The sequence below is a fragment of the Amphiprion ocellaris genome, chromosome 16 (genome assembly GCF_022539595.1).
Source record: "Amphiprion ocellaris isolate individual 3 ecotype Okinawa chromosome 16, ASM2253959v1, whole genome shotgun sequence".
Lineage (NCBI taxonomy): Eukaryota > Metazoa > Chordata > Actinopteri > Pomacentridae > Amphiprion > Amphiprion ocellaris.
Genome location: NC_072781.1, coordinates 10,634,728 through 10,655,313, shown reverse-complemented (window position 1 = coordinate 10,655,313; position 20,586 = coordinate 10,634,728). Strand labels below are relative to the sequence as shown.

Below are 20,586 nucleotides of genomic sequence, written 5' to 3'. Positions count from 1 at the left end.
CTGTGGGGAGACTAGTGTCAGTGTGGAGGTATTAAACACATCTTTTCCTCTTTTATTGCCCTCTTCAAACACACAAGTGGATTTCATTGCTTAGCAGGAGGCAGACACAATGCATTGTCCTGCCCAGACTGCCATTATTCTGATAAATGTTTGCGTGATGCCGTGATAGACGTTAAGCATGAACAAGGCTCACAAGTTTGACAGCTTTAATTAATAATCAGCAGTCTGTCTGCCAGCTGTTGTTTCTAACTCCTTCCTGACAGGAAACGCAACTGACTGGCAGGTTTTAAATCGGTATTAATTGTTCTCTGAATGGACGAGTCTGCTGGGAGCCTCTGCAGTTAAAGGGAAGGAGGCAGCTTGAGAAAGTTAAGGTGGATGGTTTGAATCAGAAGGCCAATTTGAAATACCCAGAACTAGTGCAATAAAGTCTTGACAGATATTGTCGACGACTCAGAATGAAAAGAAAAGCTTTAACAGTGGATTGTTCTACACATGTAACACGCCGTCTTCCTGAAACTACTCTCCCTGGAAGCTGCTTGACTAAGAATATGATGTGCAAAACTGTAGAAGATGATTTTATGCATATATGCAGTACATTTATAAGTTTCCTCGCTCTCTGTAGTATTGGCAGGAGGAGATGAAAGATTTTCGTATTTCCAGCAGTGACTGAAATGTTCCTTTTTTTGTGCCAAAAGAATATAAAATGTAGGTCAAGTTAATTTACGTTGCAAAGCCGGAACACAGTAAAAATGTACAGCTGATAAGTAAATTCAGTCAGTTTGCACATGTTGCCTGTCTGTGTGAGCTGCTGATTAAAGTTTTTATGGATGATTTTGGCCTTGATTGTTTTCATTCATTTCCATGTGAGCTCCAGTCAGAGTCAAAATCAGGGCACCAAACAAATGCTGAGCAGCTTCGCATGGCACAAATTCAAGCTGAATCACATCGGCTTGTGTCAGACCGAATCAAAAATGAATGCGCTCGTATCCAATTGTTGACCTACTTAAAAGATATCTCTCTATATAAATAACCACAGCGTCGGCCTGAGAGGAATATTTCATAACACATCCAGCTTGGCAAGACAGAACAGTCTGGATAATATGAAAGCTCAAACATCCAAAGAATTTGTTCATTCTGTCAAAGCAGCTGCTCTACTTTTCGACTGATCACCTGGCAGGATGCTTGCGGTTCTTTTGGTTTTCGTAACTTTTTTAGAGACTGTTTTTGTTTAATCAAACAGCTTTCTCCTCTCAGATGACTCACAACTTTATCTAATTTCTAGATACCCAGCTGCTTGTAAGACTCCCACTGGAATACCTGTCATGAGACACACTGGGAAGAGAGAGAGAGTTACACAATAACAGGAAAACAAGCTGCTGGATTTAGCCATGGGGTAAATTGTTTCATAAAGATGATACTGCCTCCATCAGTGAGCTTGTCACTGTGGGGAATTAAGGTGTATGGTCGTTTATATGAATATATGTGTAGATCCAAACCCAAAAGCTCATTATCTGTCATCTGCGCCGCACCTCCTAATTCATTAGTTCATTTATTCAGCAGGTGTCTTCCATCGAGCTGCTGAGAAAAACAAGTTGTGAAGGAAAGGTGGTGTGAAGGCGAATGATTTGCATGTTTTTTGTTAAATGAAAGAACAGTCAGTGTTGAAAATACAAATGTATGAAAGTAGCTCTGAAAGCTTTATCAGAGTGTGGGCTGAGGATTGCCCGCTGATTTTGGTGCGAGTTGATTTTCCACTCGGTGAGGTCAGGAGGCTTAGCTGTAGACGTGTCTCTCTTTAGCACAGTGCCAGCGAGCTGTGCGATGCCTCCCACACTGTTTGGGAAGGAATTAAAGTATTACGGTCCTCATAAAGACACAGAGCAGCGACTCACCGCTCAGTGGGCCGCTGCTGATCGCCGGCCAAACATCTGGTTGTGTTCTACAATTCAAGCTGCTGCAGTTTTGCAGCGTTTCGGGCTCCAGTGCTGCAGTGCACAACCCCAGACCTGTCCTCCGCATCTCTATGGGACCGGTTCTGCTGGTCTGTTCAGCCTGGCAGACCACTGATGCTGAAACCGGGCGCTAAGCCAAGCCACTATTTTAAAGAAAAACAAAATCAATTGTTCTTGCGGCACATCATAGTTTGTGTTTTGTTTTGGGTTTTTCTTTCTCAATCTGGGTGCTTATTTTTATGGCCTTTCGCTGAAGGGGCTCTGGTCCTTGGAGAGACCTCATTTTGTCTGCAATGCTGTAAAATGACACCTATGGAGGCAAAAACAATATAAGTGCTGATGGCAGTGCACTTTATCTCTGAACACTGCTACGAAGGTGGGTCAGGTTGTAAATTTTAGTGCTGCAACTATGATTTTCTGTGATGAATTAATCCGCCGTTATTTTTCTCAGTTAGTTCTAAGTCATTTTTCCATAACATAAATAGGAAACATATGCATTAGAGTTTCTTCGGAGCTTATGATGATAAATGTAACTCCCAAAGCGCCTTTATCTAATAGAGAAATGCAGCAAACCTTTAAACTGTAGGAGCTGGAGCACGAAAATGTTTTTGCTCAGCCAGGGTCTTCAAAAAAATGACAAAAGTGATTAGCTTATTATCAAAAAAGTGCCTTATGCATTTTCTGTTAATCAAATAGTTGATTAATCAACCTGTCATATCAGCTCTGAAGCTATTAAAAAATGTAGTCAAGTACTCTCGCATTTCAATTTTTCAGTTTTCAAACAAAAAAATTTGACAACAGAGCCTTAAGAGGCCAAAAAATCTGTATGCAAGCGGCAGGTTTTCTAAAAAAATTATTTCACTGAGCTGTGTAGCAATGTTCATCATCATTAGTTGTAATAGTTGCTGTTACATTCAAGTTATAAGTAGGGCTCAGAAACTCAAGTATCTGACTTATAGAATCTGTTGTGCAGTGTAAGTAAACCTGATTTCAACGGATATAGTGTTATTTTTCAGTCTATAGTATTTTTAACCCTCACACAAGCAACTGTAATCATAAACATGTCTTGAGTTTACCAATAAAATGAAGCTCCAAAGTTGTAAACGTGGAAATCTGAACCTGTTTTTGGCACCAGTTAATAGTCTATTTCATCTTCTTTAATCAAGTATCTTCAAATATACCCAAATAAGTCATCAAAGAATCATCCTTTGACCACAAAGTGTTTGTAGTAAAGAAGTTAAGTTTAGTCGTACTAAGAAGATAAATCAGTATATATTGTTTTCTTCAAAGCCAGGCGCTGCCACTTTGAATCAGGTCCAAGAGTTGAAGCAACTGCACTGATTGCCAGTTTCAGCAGCTCACATGAGGTCCCACTGAAGCAGATGGACGGCCATGATTTACGATATTCTCAAGCGCCAGAGAAATGATCGGCCAATCACATCCATCAGCTTTCCAGCGGCCTCCTGCACAACCTGCTGCTACCGAATCACTGTGATTAAGGCTCTAATGTGTTCGTAGTATCTGAATTACACCAAAAATAAAGAAAGAGAGAGAGAGAACATTTTTTTATTGCACAGTATGACTTTCATTTCATGGAGCCGCTCATGAAAAGTAACACCTTTAACTGGCACCGGACTTTCCTGCTTGAAGAGATTTAGTCTGTGATTGAATATTGCAGATTTGATTCTACCTAATAATTCCGTCATTATATGCTTTACTGGTGTATAATTATTGTAGCCGCTTTTCCTCTTGAACTGTTCACTCCCTCCGTCTTGTTTTTGAGCTCAAAGTCTCTGCAAGTCTAGACAGCTGATGATGGAGTTTGAATATCTTTTAGCACCGACGGCACAACCCGTGTTTTTGCTTGGTGGTATCACTGAACTTGGCTCAGCATTAAATACTTAGTGGGTATTACCGGGGTATGAAATACATAACTGGGGTCTTCATGTTTCATAAGCAGCATGTGAGGGTCATGCAGAGACTGTAAATGAAAGGGGATGAGTCAGCAGTTGAAAAATATCTAAAAATATACAACAGGTGTTGTAACATAATAAAATAAGTTGCTGATTAAAAGGTGAATTATGAAATGTTTGCATAATGCTGCTTGATAAAAGCACCTCAGCAATAATATTTATGGGTTTTGTGATTCACCTTCACAAAGGTTCTAAACAGAAGCTAAGCTAGCCTGAACAGCTGCTGGCTCTAGATTCACATAAAATAATAAAAAGGAGTATGTGATATTGTAGTAAATTCAATCTATTATTTTCAACATAGTTGAAAAAGTATTTGTCGTTCCAACACATGGCCTCTCCACAACAGAATGGACGTAATGAAACAAGCAAGTACGTGCTATTTTGGAAATGAAAAAGGGCAAACTGAGTGGAGTCACAGACCAGAAATCACAAGTCAGTAACAGGTGATATGTCTGTGAGTCAATGAGGTTGTTGATGCAGCTTGTGAAGTGCTGTGCCACTCATCCTGAACACTCTAAAAAATAATACAGCAGACCTGTTAGCACCTTTTAATTAAATGCATGCTTGCAGGATAAAAATTCTGATTGTTTTTTTTATTATTTAGATAAGGCTTTTAAGTTGAGGAGTTGTGTTGACAGAATATTGTTGCTAATTATACCAACATAATGCTGTGTAATTTAAACAAATTTTTCTGTGTTAAAAACAAAACTCAAGTCATAGTAAATCAATTTAATTGGCTGGATAACTTCCTTTTTTCCCACTTGAATTCAGCTCCTTAAGAACCAACAACTTGTGTTTATGCTACCATTTAATAAGTAATTGGTTGTTTAGAATACCAGTGATTGCAGAGAAAAACACTACTTCCACAAACTAAATGTAGATCATTAGTTGAACATACTTTTATTAGAAGTTGTCACAGTTTTCGAGTTGAGCCTCAGCATCATGTTCTCGTATACGCCCATCTAGAGATGACTGAAAAGGGTTTTTTAGTTGACAAGTAGTGGAGCTGTGGACATATCAAGTACCTACAGCCCTAACTAACATGCCAGCAGCACGTTCTTCTCTTTCTCTTGTCCTTTGTGGCATCGAGTCATTTGAATAAAGCTGCATTTTAAGGTAATGATTTGTAGGAGTGTCTGGTCACAATATCAGTTATTGTCCTTTAAAGCCACTACAGTGTAGATAAACTCAGTGGTGGTAAATTAGTCAGCGGTTGTCACCCATTTAAACTTTTTGTGCACAACTGGCCAAATTTAATAATTTTCTTAAGTCAGAAAAGACGACCTCATTTATGTTTGTTTTTCAGTGTATTAAGCACAGACCTCACAGTGGTATTGATCTTCTCCTCTAATCCTCAGCAAGGAGATAATAAACCTATTTTCCAAAATGTCAACCGCAACAACTTCTTCATTGCTGACCTTGGAAACATTGGAAACAAAGTCCTCTTGCTATCCTGTCAGCCATATTGCATGTCAAAAAGCTGATAAGTGGATCTTGATTTGGGATTACTTAATCAAACATAAAATAATTCCAAGCAATAATAATAAATATTCTCAAGTTGAGATAAGATCGTGACAAGAACAGGATGTTGATGAGGACGAGGGCACTTTGATGTTAGATAAGTGGTAAACTTTTACGCTTCTCTTTTGCGTTGCCTTTCTGTTGGCGTCTCTTCAACATCTGGTCCATTCACATTATCTGTCTGGCTTAATATGAGCTTCTCACAGTGAGCCAGTGATTCATCGCTGCTGTTAGATTTAAAGGTTATTCTATGAAAGGCCCCAGTGGCTAGAAAACTGCACCAGGTAGAGGCTGTAAAAGAAGAATAGAGGTAGAGACAATGGGGGATATGAGAAAGGTGGCGTTTGAGGGATAAGAGAAGATCTAAGAAGTAGAAGAGAGGGTAATTTAAGCAGTGTGCTGAAGGAGAGAGGTTAAATAAGTAGTTATGATAATGAAATGGGAGATTGTTCCAGCACACAATATCAACAGGTGTTCATTAGAGTGAGGACGATGTGGATTATATCTAATTAGCACATCAGAACCACAACTAAATGGATATTTTTAAGTGCAAATGTGCAGGTTAGAGGTTCTAAAGCAGAACGTGGCAAGAGTCGGGGCATTTTTCAACCGTTTCTGCCTGCGGTAGTTTAGTTATCAATCAACGCCGGCACTCGCTCACTCACTCATCAGAGGTCCTCATCACGAGAGAGGACTGTTATGAGAGAGCAGATGTTTAATAGAAGTCTGAAGAGTCACAGAGGCTGTTAACTGGAAGTTAATCATTGCTACCTCGACTCTGTTATCATCACACTGCCGGGAGACAGAGGTGGTTATCTGCTGGCCAACGTGCACGAGATGACAGTGCCAGTGATTAACAGTGGGAAGATGGAAAATAATGAATAAAGATCATCTGGACCTAGCTTTTATCAGTCTGCATCTGGATTTCATTTATGTGATTCTTGTCATCAGTTTCTCGTTGTCGAAGCGTAGAGTTAAAGGAGTGTGTTCCAGCTGTGCAGTTAATGCACTTCCAAAATAAAAGTGTCTTCTTGTCTCTCAGCCGCACCTCAGAGCTTTTCACATTTATCTCCCAAACTCCTGCTCAAGCCTCAGAGAGCAGCCTTGAATGTGAGCTATTAATGTAACTTACTAAATAACAGACATACAGGAAATTAAAGATTTAGCGAGTCTACAGCCTTGAATGAACTATTAACAGCAAAACAAAAGAGAAGGACAGCATGTTTTTTGTGCAAGTGGAAAGCAAACGGTTTAAGTGAAGCTGTGCTGTTCACATGCAGACAGATAAACAGGCTGAAGGGCAAAGCTGGACATTGAATTTTCTATTGATTGGTGTCAGGCCACAAGCTCTAAATTTTCCCTTAGTTAGAAATGAAATCAATAGGTAATTAGTTTCTTGCTGAAATTACCAGACCCCCCTTGTCTTTACGCTAGCCACCAAAACACTATCTGATCCCATTCTTTCTGCACCCGGTCTGTAGCTGCCACTGTGAAGAGCATTGGGATGAATTGTTGAAGGAATTGTCTGACATTCAGGAAATATCCCTAATCACTTTATTGTTGTGACTTACATGAGGAGATTAAGCACACATTTTGTACTAAATATGAAGCCAGAGGCTCGATAAAAGCACCTACAAATGTGACAATAAGTCAGTGGCGAAAAGGCTTCAATGCCACAAATCCTGACAGTTGCATCTAAATAACATCCTGTAGTAACACAGATCATGTTGTTTCTGTTTATTTGTTCCTGTCACTTTTCAGCTCCCTGCAGGCTCATTTTTACTGCGATATAAAGTCGTGCACCTCTATAGAAACAGCACAACGATGGTTAGAAGCAAAAAGAATTCAAAAATGTATTTGTTCAGGATTTTAAAAAGAAAAGTGCCATAAATCATACGGAGAAAGTTGTATTTCTTTGATTGTTTATTTAACAAAAATGGGGGGGAAATGGAATCAATGTGGAAGTGTCTACAGGTGTAACTAATACAGGAGGCAAAAATAGTAACTCTACATACTATAGATGTTTTACTACCGTCAGAATCTCTTTACTGCAAACTGTTTAGTTTGGCATTTTTTTTAAATGAGACTCTAACTGTATTGATGGAATGGCACATCACATCAGTGACCGCCGGATAGTTCAAAATCTAATGATTGTTTCTGTTTTCAAATTTTTGCCTCTGATAAAGTCTGGAATTTAGATTTTTGACATGTACCGACAGGTTTTGGTGTTCGGGTGGTTACGAGCATCTGCACAGTTTAAAACTTGTTTCACCACAAAGTCACGAATTTACGTGAGTATCTTGGAATAACACCAGAGCTCTGCTACATTAGAAGAAATGGAGCTTTTCCTGTTCTTTGTATTCTGCCAGTGGTGCATGAAAGCAGCTGTATTACAGGTATTTCAGGTCCATTCACTTCCATTATTTTCTTGCAAATAAATTTGATAATCCTGGCATGTTTACTACCAGTGTGACTGTCTGACTGCTTGTATTTCTGGCCCTGTCATGTAGAAGAATGTTGTGAACGAAACCTGGGATGTAATAAAATAAAAGTTTCCTTTAAAACCCAAGAACATTTTTAGGTGTTCTTCACCGTGTCGTTGTGTAAAGTAAATATCAGTGGAAATTACACTAGATGATGCAGAAGGTGTTTTTTTTTATTACAGCAGTCTCGTACCTGCAGGTGCATCTGTTTAAAAATTCTCTGTGGAAGCTGAACAAGTTTCTGCAGCCTCACGTCCTCCAGCTGTGCTTTTGTCTGTGCCTCATTCTTCATAACTCTTCCTCTGTCTGTTCGTCGCTTCTCTTCGTGGCCGCCTGGTGCTTTGCCCGCTCTGTGACGAACTGAGAGAGATTTTGCGTGGCACAGCTGTAATCAGATAGATTAACTGCCAGTATTGTGTTTTTCCTTTCCATCATCCTGTGCATCAGTATGCAACGTGCCTTCACTCCTTCTGTAAAGATCAGAAACGGCCGCTGACAGCCTGATCGCTCCCACCACACAGGACCGTTGCTGCCATCACAGGAAATGTGATTTGATCCTGCTCGTTGAATAATATAGTATTTATTTCACCGCAGGCTTTTACTTAGAAGTCTCATGATGGTACTTTCTGTCCTAAATGACCTTTTTGTGTGTGTGTGTGTGTGTGTGTGTGTGTGCTTGTGTTTGGTCCTCAGGCGGGGAGCCCGACTTCAGTCAACGCTCCATGCAGTTTCTCGAGGACGTCGGTTTCCCCCTCGAGCCAGGACATCTGCAGGTACGCACCGTTTCAACCTCAAATCAAGCCAGTGAATCAGTAGTTTGTGTCCACAGTGATATGAACACCTGAGGACTATAAAGTGAATCTATTTATCATTCTATTACTGGTGAAGCACCTTATCAGTGGGGGATGATGGTTTACACTTTATCCTTGAGCACTGTGGGGAGCAGCCCTGGTTGCATGTAGGCGGAAATAAAACAGATTTAATAGTTACATGGATCATCCAAAGTCCCCGCAAGCATGTATCTCTTTTATCAGATTCCTTTATTTTCAAATGCATGATGCCTTTTCCATTTCTCTTTTTTGTCTTTTCCCATATCTTCTCCTGCTGTCCTTTACCAATATCTTCAATCACGTGCTCCTGTTACATAAACACACACACACCAACACAGCAGCAATCAGGATCAGGACACTCAGAAGCAAACTGCAGTGGTTCTGTTGAATTCTAACGGTAAAACCTGTCAAGGTTCAGGAGGTATTTCAGTGGCCACCCTCTGCACAGACGCCCTTCCGGCCTGCAAACACGGCAAGCAGCGAGACTGGCTCTCTCTGCTCCGCCCATCCTCCGTCAACATCCGGCCCCACAGCTCGCTCAGGTTCTCGGTGTCTCTGAACGACGTGGGCCAACGTGTGGACAGTCTTTGCCGCGGTCTGCACTTCATAGACCGAACATGCTCCGAGGGAGAGCTGGAGCTGAAGCCGGAACCTGCTCAGCTTCCCGGCTCGGATCGAAGGGCGCGCACACTCAACGGCAAACTGCCTGCAGCCCAAACACAGCAGAGCCCGAATCCGGCCTTCTCAACACGCACCCACCCCCACCTCGTCCCCTCCTTCACCAGCAACTACAAATACATGACGGGCATCCCTCCCGCCAATTGTTCCCCGTCCGACCCTGCCGTCGGCACCCCTCCTCCTCCTCTCTCCGTCACTCACCCCCACCCTCATCCCTCCCCGAGCTCCAACTTCCTTCGTCTCCTCCTTCCCTTCTCTCAATCCTCCACATCGGCCAGCATGCAATTCTCTGAGCTGGGCAGCTACGCCTCTCACCTCCACATCACCAAGTCCTCTAGCGCCCTGCTGGAAGGCAGCGAGTCAGGTTTCCCCCGCGAGGATCTGCTGGGAGACGACGACGTGTTTGAGGAGGACCAGTCCAGTCGGGCTCCAAAGGGGACGGAGCAGCCGGCGACCCCAGAAACAGACACTGCGGCCAGACTGGGTGCTCTTCTAGCCCCGCTGTGCTATATGGATGAGGACAGCGACTTGGACCGCTGTCCATCCCCTTTGTCAGAGAAAACAGGGCCGCTGTCACCCTATTCGCTATCTGGGGACTGCTGCAGGTGGGTGACTGTCTGGATGGTGTAATCCACACCCGCCCTTCCTGTGACTTGCTAAAGCCCAGACCACCCTTGTGCAGTAACGTGGCAGTGAACCCCAGAGCCCTGTGGAGTAGCGGAGAGCTTCTCATCCCGTAGTATAACTGCCCAGCAGATATCTTCTACCACAGCAGTGTTTGTCCTCTCAACCCCTGCTCAGAGTGAAGCTGTTAGTCACAAGAACCTAGACACATAGCTGCTGTAATCTGCACACACCACAACTGTACGCCCCTCCTCCTCCCAGTTGCCCCGATTCAACCCCTTGTGTGTGTCTCGAGCGAATATGTGATGTATTGTAATTTCATACCACCTAATTTCACTTCACTGTTATCTCAGCGCTCTGCCATGTCTTTCATTGTGCTGTCAAGCTGTGTTTTTTAAATAATTTCTCATTGTTACCAGATCGATGAGGCAGTAAAGTGTCTTATATAGGCTGCAAAAAATTGTGATTGATTTTGCTCATAAGCCCGAAGCTTTGCGCCGGGGATAAGGGGGGGCAATGGCAGTGTTAAGGAATAGCTAGAGGGGCAGAGGTTAGGGTAGAAAATTTAATAGCGCCGAGGAGTTGAGTGTGTGTCTGTCTGAGGAATAGCAGAATGGTGGCAGAAAGGGAACAATAAATGGTGCTGGACCGGTTTCTGTCTGATTGGGTCAACAGGGCCGTCATCCGTCTCTGTCACATGACAAGCTGTGTGCTGTCTCATTGGCAGAGCCGGGCCAAGTTAGACAGGACGGATTATGAGTAATATTTGATTACGGACCAGGTCATGGCTGCGTGGCCCCTACAGATGAGGCCTGCTAGCAGTAGATCTTGCCAGGTCATGGAGAACAGGAATTGTGAGCATCTCATCGAGCCCTGCTGGGTTTCTGTGTCTGTCTGTCATTGCTCCATCGGGTTTCTCTGGACTGATGAGGCTCAAGTCTTAAACACAGGAATGGCACTTCTACAGGTCCATTTTGTTGCGCCCTCAGCTGCGATCTGTACTGGTAGTGCTTTTCAGATTATACGTTTTACACCTTGGCTGCAGCCTGATAAAGAAACATGAGCTTGGAATTGGCGAGCCGAAGGCCAGAGATCAGGAGGAAGATTACTGGCTTCAAATAGCTGCATAGTCGTGGATTGTACACTCACACATGCACACAAACACATGGTGCCAACTCCCTGTCAGGTGGCTGGAAGCGTGAGCTCGGAGCTGAGGCTCTCCTCACCTGTGGAAGTGTGTGGGTGGTTGTTTTTTTCCACCGATGAATAGTGTGTTAATTATTAGCCAGCGTTTTTTTTTATTGACAACACTTCAGAATATAACAGTTGGAAGCCTGATAAGAGGTGACTTGGCTTACTTCCTCATTAGAAATGTCGCCTTTTAGAGAAAACACAGTTTACAGTCAGTGATTCTCAGCAAAACATTTTAACAAACTGACTGAATTTGCTTCATCTTTAAACATTTTCTGATTTTGAAAAAGCACTGCATTAATGACATATGGAGTTTAAATTGACTGGTATTCATCTTCTTACCTGCCTTTTGGTGGAGCTTTGCTACATCTCTTAAAACGTTACTGGCACCATCTGTCGATCATCAGACAGCATGAAACCAGGTGTCTTTTCACCACGTTTTAACAAGCTCTGGAGTAAATTGCAGTGATTACAGTCAAGATTGCATTTCTTTGCATGGAATAGCTTTTCACCTTCTTCACAGTTCTTACGTTGCCTCTTCTCTTCTAAGTGTTTTATAATTTGCAGACTTCATACATATAGATTACTGCGATCTTCATGCATATTTTAGCACAGCAAGAGATACAAACATAAACGTTGCTGCATAGAGCCTCGAGTATTCAAAAAAAACACACTACAGGCTGCCTTTTAAGCTTTTACAGCCAACGTATGAAACAAGTATAGTCTGTTTAATTTCTTAACCCCCCTCCAACCGATTAGTGTCTTCTCAGAAGATGTAATATTCTCTTTAAGCCAAGCATGGCCATGTTAAGAGAGACAATTAACCCCTTAAGATGTGCAGAGAGGGGAAAGGAATAAAAAGGGAGATGGCTTACAGTGTTCCTGCCACTAATTGACTTGTGTTTTTCACTGATCAGTGTGTCCCTGGCAGTGTAGAGCTGCTCAGACTGGAAACAGGCTGAGAGTAAAATGCCTCACACTCTGCCCCGTATCATCCACGTGAAAATCTGTTTAGCAGCAAAAGAAAACAGATTAGTGTTAAAAAATTCATTTGAAAATAAATACATAAACATTTGAAGATGAGGGCTGAACGAGGAAAGGCTGGAGGGAGGAGGAGGATCTTAAAGAGACTGAACGCGTAGCGCAAAGACTGGCTGAATGCCACCAGAGAAAAAGTACGAGGAAATGAAAAAAGAGAGAAGAGGAAGAAAGTGAATGCCTCGGCAGGGCTGCACAGTTGCCGAGCTTGTTTCCTTCTCAGCTTGTGGTGCTTGTGATTTCCCGACTCTGTTTTGCTTCTCACATTTTAATGTTGTCATACTTTGACGGCGCCTCTGCCATCTTAAAATTACTGTTAAAGAGGGTGTGTTTTGGCTGCTCAAGTGATGCAAATTAAATTTTAACTTCCCATGCCCAACAGTGCTTGGAATGAGCTGCTGGTGACATAAATAGAGCTCATTTTTCTGTGAATTTGTAAGATGGTTTGGGATCGTGACAGTGTGTTCATCTCTTTAATGTATCTTACATTTAATAATGAAGCTGAATGCTGTGTGCTTTATTTGTGAGATTTTTATCTTTAAAGCAATTTAAATGCCATTTAGTCTAATTCTAGCAGGCAAAGCCTTCAATAAATTTAGCAAAAGCCCAAATTTCTCTGCACCAAATCTTTCCAATCTTGTTGTTTACTGATCATTTTATTTCCACCATAGCTACATGCGGAGGAGTAGGGATTTTTCTGTGGTTATCCCCTCCTACTTTAAAATGAAATCCACATAAACATTAGAATAATTTGTCAGATCTGCTCATTCAGCAGGCGGCAATTCTTCATATAAACACCAAGACGGTCCGGTCCCTCAGGCTGCATTTTTTTAATTGAAATAGCAATACAGTATGCGTGGGATGAGAATCTGCAGTTCATCATCTTGTTATCCATGCAAACAAATACAAACAAGGCAGCCTATCCATAACACACAGAAAAAACCCTCCGCTGGACAAGTTAATTGTGCCTCCTGTCTCGTCTAATCCCCCCTAGTCTTCACTCCACTCCCTCCTCCTCCTCTTCTAGTGGAGAACCTGCGAAAGTGACCTATTTTTATCCTCCTTTGTTCACCTTGTCTTTTAATCTTGTAACGCCTTGGCCAGATCATCCAGAGCTCTGGAAATAGGCATCATCTTCTACTTTCTAACGTGTGGGCGCACGTGGGAGTGCATGTGACTCTTCGTGTGGTTTCCTATCCTCACCTGAACCGGGATAAAGACAATCCCATGTGAACACCCCATTCCCCTTCTCCTTCTCTGGCTTTTCGTACATGTTTTGTTTGCTTTGCTTGTTTTTTCTTCCCCAGAGAAGTGCCACAGCTCCCTGCAACTCACTCAGGAGGAAACCACAATAGAAGGAGGTCCCGGTTTGTGCATCCGCCTCCCTGTACAAATCAGAGGAAAAAATGGATTTAGAGAATAGATCAATAATGCCTTCCCTTGTGTGTTTTGTATCCATTTATAACTACCCCTCTATGGAGACATCATGTGCACTTTATTGTAGAGTGCAGCAGCTTTGACTCCCCTTGCAATCAGTCTGTTAGTCTAGCCAGAAATATCAGTTTAACCTTTAGTCACAGTTGTACTGTGGTGGAACAAGCAGCAGCTGAATTTGGAGCTTATTGCTTATGCACTAAGGACTTGGGTCTGAGCAGCCACAGCAAGGTCAGCGTCCTGTTATTGAATTCGGAGATCATAATGACTTTCTACTTTCTGGAGTGGGGCAAGTGTGTGGTAATGGTTTCACTCTGAGATTATGAGCTGCTCTCGTGACCTTTTCCAACCACCCACATTGCCCCTCACCACTTAAACTCGCTGCACCGGCAGACTCTGACTGACTTACAGGTGAATGTGTGAGTTCCACACTATCGGTCTTGTCAGTTGCTCAGACTCAGACAGACAAATGTGCTGCTTCTTAGTGTGGATGACTAATGCCGCCGACCTCTGTCCTCTTACCTGTCAGACAGCGTCCACAATGTGCAATCTGCTGGTTTGATGTTTTTTCTAAAAAATGGATTTAGCACCGCAGCAGTTACCAGATTAGTGAAGGTCTAACCCTTTGAACCGCAAGCAGTTTCTGGGCATTTTTACTCACTGTGGCCATTTCTCTGCAATAAAAAGCAATATACAAACCGTTGCTAGAAGTAGAGAGAACTCAAAACTATTTATAGCAAAGTTCAAATGCCATCAAATTAAAATTTCTTTGATTACTTGTTTTACAAGAAAAAAATAGAATCAACATGTTAAATATTTTCCCATTCCCCACAAGTGTTACCAATAGTGGACCAAAGTGGTGACTCTGCTATCGATATTTTATACAATTCTAATTTTTGTTTCCATTCTTGGCCCCTTTTTGCTCTCTGTAAACACAGCCTGCACTTCAGCCCACTTTAGCTGAAAATTTCCTGAATTTCTGTCACATGACTGCTGGTCGCAGCTGAGCAAATAATGGCTTCTGAGTAGTGCTAAGTAGCACAGAATTTATTTGTTTTAGCGGAATCTGGTTACAGTAAACACTTTGTTTTTGGTGAATATTTGAATAAGACATCTAGAATAAAGGGATTTTGATGAAATAAAGTTTTAGTGTAGATTTGCCTGAGTTTTCTGACACAATGTATGCGTCACAAAATTGAAAGCGATTCTCTCTGGTGTAATTCTGCCAATTTTTCCGAACACAGCTTGCATTTCAAATCCACCACAGGAATTTGGGATTCAAAGGGTTAAACATTCAACAGAGGTTATTTTTTAGACTAATGTACTGGTATAATACACAACCAAGGGTATTTGTACAAGGACAGTTTGTAAAATAGCTAAACAAGACTCATTAGAGCTGATTTAAGATAAATGGTAAGGTATGAATTTAAAATAGTTCGCTAAAAGTAGTGGATAAATAGTTGAAACAGTTTATGTTAGTTTGAGTAAAGGAACAGTTGAAATGTTTTTATTAGTACAAATGTAAACTTAACCAAAGCAATCCAACATGTTCAATTGAATTACATGAAAAAAAACACAAACTGCTTATCTATATGTCATCCAGTTTGCATTTTATCATAGCAATTGAAAATACGTCTGAACCAAAAGATTGGGAACCACTGACAGATCAGATGCCTCTTGTTGCTATTGTTTGTGTTGTCTGCACTTGTGTGTCACCTTAACATAATTATCGTCACAAACAACGTGTATTAGGTCTCGCAACACTGAAACTAGGAAGGCGATACAACTACGGGGTATCTGAGATTAGATTAGCGCTGTTCGATTTTGTGCTGCGACACTGCTGGAATATATTATTATCATTTCCTGAAAATGCCGTTTGGATTTGCAAATGAAGTGCTTTGAATCAAATTAGTTTGTCTTGATTGAGTTTGTTCTTGTGGGACATGTTTTGTCTTCTGCGGCCATCGTGTTAATACGCTTTCATTTTTGTGAAATCATATTCCCCACCTGCCATGCTTTGCTAAAGCCGTGGTAAAATTAGCATTTTCTAAGCACATTGCCTTATGATAAACACTACTGGAGGATGCTACATGTGTGCTGACATATAGTAGATCTTCTAGAACTTGAGTTTTCTCAGATTTGGGGAAATATCTGCCAGCTATGCCTGCCAACTTTTCTCTTTTTCATCTCTCCCCTCTCCTGTCTCGGTCCTGTTTGAGCTGTCTTGCCTCCAGCTCAGTGTTGACTGTATTCTCTGCCTCCTGTAGGATTTGTCACTGTGAAGGGGATGACGAGAGTCCTCTGATCACACCATGCCACTGCACGGGGAGCCTGCGCTTCGTCCACCAGTCCTGCCTACAACAGTGGATCAAGAGCTCTGACACTCGCTGCTGTGAGCTCTGTAAATATGAGTTCATCATGGAGACCAAGCTCAAACCACTGCGCAAGGTGAGGCAGCTTATATGTGTACGTCAGCACTCACTTTCATCAGTTCAGTTTAGAAATTAAGGGTCTCCTTGCCAAGAGTCCCATCTAAGCAAACTAAAAAATGACAAAAACTGTCCGATAACCCGCACATGATACTGACCTTTGAAGTCGTTTTCATAAGTGATTTTTTTTAAGGTTTTTTTTGGATGGAAGGGGTTTATGATTCATTTCAAATGGTTTAGAGGCAGCACACTTCCCTTAAAGGCTCTTATCAATCGTTGCGGCCTGGAGATAGCAGGACACTCTAATTAAAATTCCTCCACCCTTCATTAGCTGCACAAAAGGCCTTAAACAAATGCTCCGCTGTTAATAGCTTCTGAATCCCACGGGTGAATGTTGAAGTTGTTCATGTGTGAGTGCGCAGAGAAATTTGAGATGAGAGGTGGATGTTGGTCTCAGTAATGAAGTATTTATCAAAGAGTGTGTCGTGCTGCTACGACCCGCTTCTCATAAAAAGTGACCCCGCAATGTTACCGGCTCATGTCTGGATTCATGAGTAACGCTGTTGGATGTTGGGAGAGCCCATACAGCTTATTTACAGCACTAATCTGATTGTGCTGGCATTGTGTTTTGTGTTTTCTTTGTCTTGCTGGGCGCTTTTCCAGCGTGATGAATTGTGCAGCCAGTGACCGACAAGGTGTGGCAGTGTGCTAACCGAGCTTCCTGGCAGGCTGCGGGGTGCATCGCCTCGGTGTCCTGGGGGCTGCATGCCACTTTTCTTCTCTATCTTCTTCGCCCTGCCAAGAAGCGTTGTCGTAGCGTTGCATCTTGATTACAGTAGCTGAATGCTCTTCATCAAATATTTAACTCACACTCTGAGCGGCTCCAGAAAATGGCCAAGGGAGTAAGCCGTTCAATTGCTTTAAGTGTTTAAAGGAGTGTTTTTCTGTGTGTGAATGGATTGTCTTTGCACCCTTTGACCTCCTCAAATGTGCGTTTTTGTTTTGTTTTTTTACAGTGGGAGAAACTACAGATGACAGCGAGCGAGAGGAGGAAGATCATGTGTTCGGTCACCTTCCATGTCATCGCCATCACCTGCGTGGTTTGGTCACTCTACGTTCTCATCGACAGAACAGCAGATGAAATCAGACAAGGTCAGCACAGGCTCAGATGTGCAAACGTACACTCAAGCATTAACGTACCGCCGTTGTCTGTGTTAGATGTAGTGTTGTGTTGGATGTCATCCATTCATCCTCAATCTTCTACCATCTCCAAGTCATTTATTTAGTAACAAATCTCTATGACTGCAGTGTTGCACCCATGATGTGAGTACTGAATGTGTAAAACGTTCCATTACGTTGGAATATATGTTTGCATAATTCAGAGAAACTCGGTTGACATCAAAGTCGCAGCTGAGACCGAACAAATGCACAGAAGTGTTTGCTTCAGAGACTATTTCCCGTCTGTGAGGTTTTTCTTTTGAACTAGAAGTTCATTTCAGTTTACTTTAATTTCACATCTGTGGTCTGAGGTTTAGAAAATATTTATTCACTCTCTCTCAAAGATCCTCATTGAGATTGAGATTTTTAGAGTGAAGCTGTTTTTGCAAAGGTTTTGTCTGTTCAAGGTCAGTTCATGTTAGTCTGACTGTTAACGGGAAAGAATGTAGTCAGCAAAAGATGCTCACAAGGATAAAGGTGTATGAGCCTGTGTGTTTGTTTATGGCTGTGTGTACGTGCACTTGTGTTTGCGTGCATGTGTTCCACAGAAAAATACCCGGTGTAAAATCAGCTGGAAGGTCCAACAGCTATGTGACAACAGCAGTTAGTCTCAGTTTGACACGACATTTATGGCAAAAACTGGACACAGCAGGTGAAAAGCACAGCATCTGAATGAACAACAATATAAATATACAACTTTGCATCAGTGCAGCAATTTAAAGGAGCGTTTTGACATTTTGGGGAGTGCTCTGGCTTTCTTCCTAGGAATTATGTAAGAATATCAATAAGACTTTGATATCTCAAGCCATAAGACTGGAAACGGCTCACCTGTTTTCATTGTAAATGAACCCAATCAACACATAACATCTCGTTTCCTTATTGCTTCAAAGAACTGTACAAAAAAGATTATAGGATAATAAATGTTTCTTGGCAGGCTGCAGTCACTTTTGGGGATTTTGTCATCACCATCAGGTTGCCAGGCAACCAGCTAGACATTTGTGAATTGATTAAAATAACCAAAACAGGAAGTGTAAATTAGTGAGCTTTTGAGGTGCTAGATTGATTGTGTTACTTTTGGACAAAGCTCTCTGGTTCCTCTTGTTTTTTCAGTCCTTGTGGTTGCAGCTTCACGTTGCTCACAGACAGCGAGACTAACTTAAAATTCTCTGCAAATGACAAATTGTTTCTTCACTGAATCTGTGAACACTTTTTGCTGACCCCAAAGTCTGGGATTCCTTCCTTCTATTAGTGATTAAGATGATAGTTTTATCCAATGATAACCTTTCAGATTTTGCAGCAACATTTTTGCAGTATTTTGTGTCTTTGCCAAATTGGAACCTGCTGCTCACCATAGACTATTAAAAAAAAATAAAAAATCCAGACAGCCGCCAGTAAGGCATCATATTTTTCAGTTTGTTTTTTTTTTTTTTATCTTACAAAAAAAAGATATAAAAAAACACTTGGAGTTTAAAACCCCTTTAGCAAAGTCTGGGCTGCTTCCTACATCCAGACCAAAGTGGACAACAGCACTTAGTCATGGGAAGATTGACACTGCCATCCTCAGACCGCTGTGCTCTCGCTGTAAGGACTAAAAAAGGAGAAGGATGCTTTAATGATGAGCTGTTTTAGCATCCGCTGGCATTACGTCTACTGCTTCTCATCCCTCCCTGGCATATTTGGCACTTTGGAGACAGTGTACAGATGGAGGAGCAGGCTGTGCCTGTTAAGCCCAACCTGATGATTCAGACTTGTTAGAGTCCCTGAGGGCCGTCAGGTTCAGTCGCCATGGTGATGCCAAATAGTTCCTCACCAATCCAGCTTGTCCTCTGCCAAGTCACACTGAACCATAGCTATGTTTTTGCTCTTGTAAATCAAGATTGCAGGAAACATGGGTCCAAACACCTTGAACTATGCTTTGTTGTCTGTTATGATGTTAATCTTTGCATGATGGATTAATCCTAAATCCTAAATTGTGCTACTGTAATATTGACTTTATTTTAAATTTCTACACTTTGCCTTTTCTATCAATCTGTTTGTGTGTCTTTGGTAATACATGATACTTACACTCTCTTTATTCATGCAGCCGGAAGAATCCCAGGTAAACATTTCAACTTTGACCTTTTGACTGTCAAATTGTGTTTCCCCCGTCAGCCTTTCTGTCCGCTGTATCCAGTTCCTTTCCAACTGCACTTTACACCCCTTTCCCTCCCTTTTCTGCCTTGATTTCAGGATAGAAACACTTCTCCCCCCCTCAAAGGCTGGTTATGTTCACATCATGTCACTGAATGTTCCAGACTTAATGAACGCAGGCAGAGGAACATGCTGAGATTTATTTTCTGTGTTATACTTTGTGACTGAGGGTTTTGATTAAAACAAACCTTGCTGACATATTCGCACAAAACAAACGACACATTAATCTCTTCTCATAAAGTTAGATATAAAGCACCTGACATCTCTGTCCTGCACAGTTATTACCATACTGATTATATTGTGTTTGCTGCTTGAATTGGTATCCCTCCAGTCATATGAGGCAGTTTTGCATTTCATTCCATGATTTATTTTATCACCTCTGGTAAAATGATTTTTTTTTAAAACAGTATATTGAATGGACCTTCTCTGCTTTTAAATCTTGTATTAGCTTTAATATAAATGCCAACATAAAATAACTGAGGGTTTGCAGGTCATGTCAGTGTGTCAGCATAAGTATTTGTTTTGGATGTTGCTGGAGATTATTACAAACATTTCTTCTTTCCACATTTGCAAAATGTTTTTACCTCCTACTTGGAGCCTTAGGGTTTATATATACAGTTTGGAGAAATGCTGTAATTGCCCTAGGGGCCCTTGAAATGTTTTTGTGCAGTTTAGCAAATTTACTACAAACCACATGCTGTATATTACTGTTAACCATTTATTAAATCTCGCTGTAGCTGTTTTATTTAGTTATTTATTTATTTTGCAGCATTTCCACTTTTCAAGCAGCTATTTGTTTCTTTTTGTGACTTATATTTATTATTTTTGGGGGGCATTTTGTGCTTTTATTGAACAGCAATGTTAGAGAAATGATTGGAAAGATCACAGAGGAGGAGAAAGGAGAGAAAGAGAATCAGATAGCCTTATTTATTTATTTATTTATAGAGATCATCTTGCAGAATTTAAACTTGCTTGGGTTAGATAATAACAGTGAGCAGCATGTCTGATTTTACCGATGTTAT

At 41.5% G+C, this 20,586-nt stretch overlaps 1 protein-coding gene across 7 annotated transcripts in view; it reads left to right on the top strand.

Moving 5' to 3' along the window:
• marchf8 (membrane-associated ring finger (C3HC4) 8) overlaps window positions 1–20,586 on the top strand; it is a 93,617-nt gene that overhangs the window by 69,904 nt on the left and 3,127 nt on the right. For 4 of the 7 annotated variants that reach the window (XM_035945270.2, XM_055018552.1, XM_055018556.1 and 1 more), the window contains 5 exons: window positions 8,626–8,705; window positions 9,101–10,045; window positions 15,995–16,175; window positions 17,173–17,308; window positions 19,458–19,472. In XM_035945270.2, the coding sequence (XP_035801163.2) occupies window positions 8,626–8,705; window positions 9,101–10,045; window positions 15,995–16,175; window positions 17,173–17,308; window positions 19,458–19,472 (1,357 nt within the window). The remainder of the gene's footprint in view (window positions 1–8,625; window positions 8,706–9,100; window positions 10,046–15,994; window positions 16,176–17,172; window positions 17,309–19,457; window positions 19,473–20,586) is intronic. The other 3 variants (XM_055018553.1, XM_055018554.1, XM_023263942.3) reach the window with 3 other exon arrangements.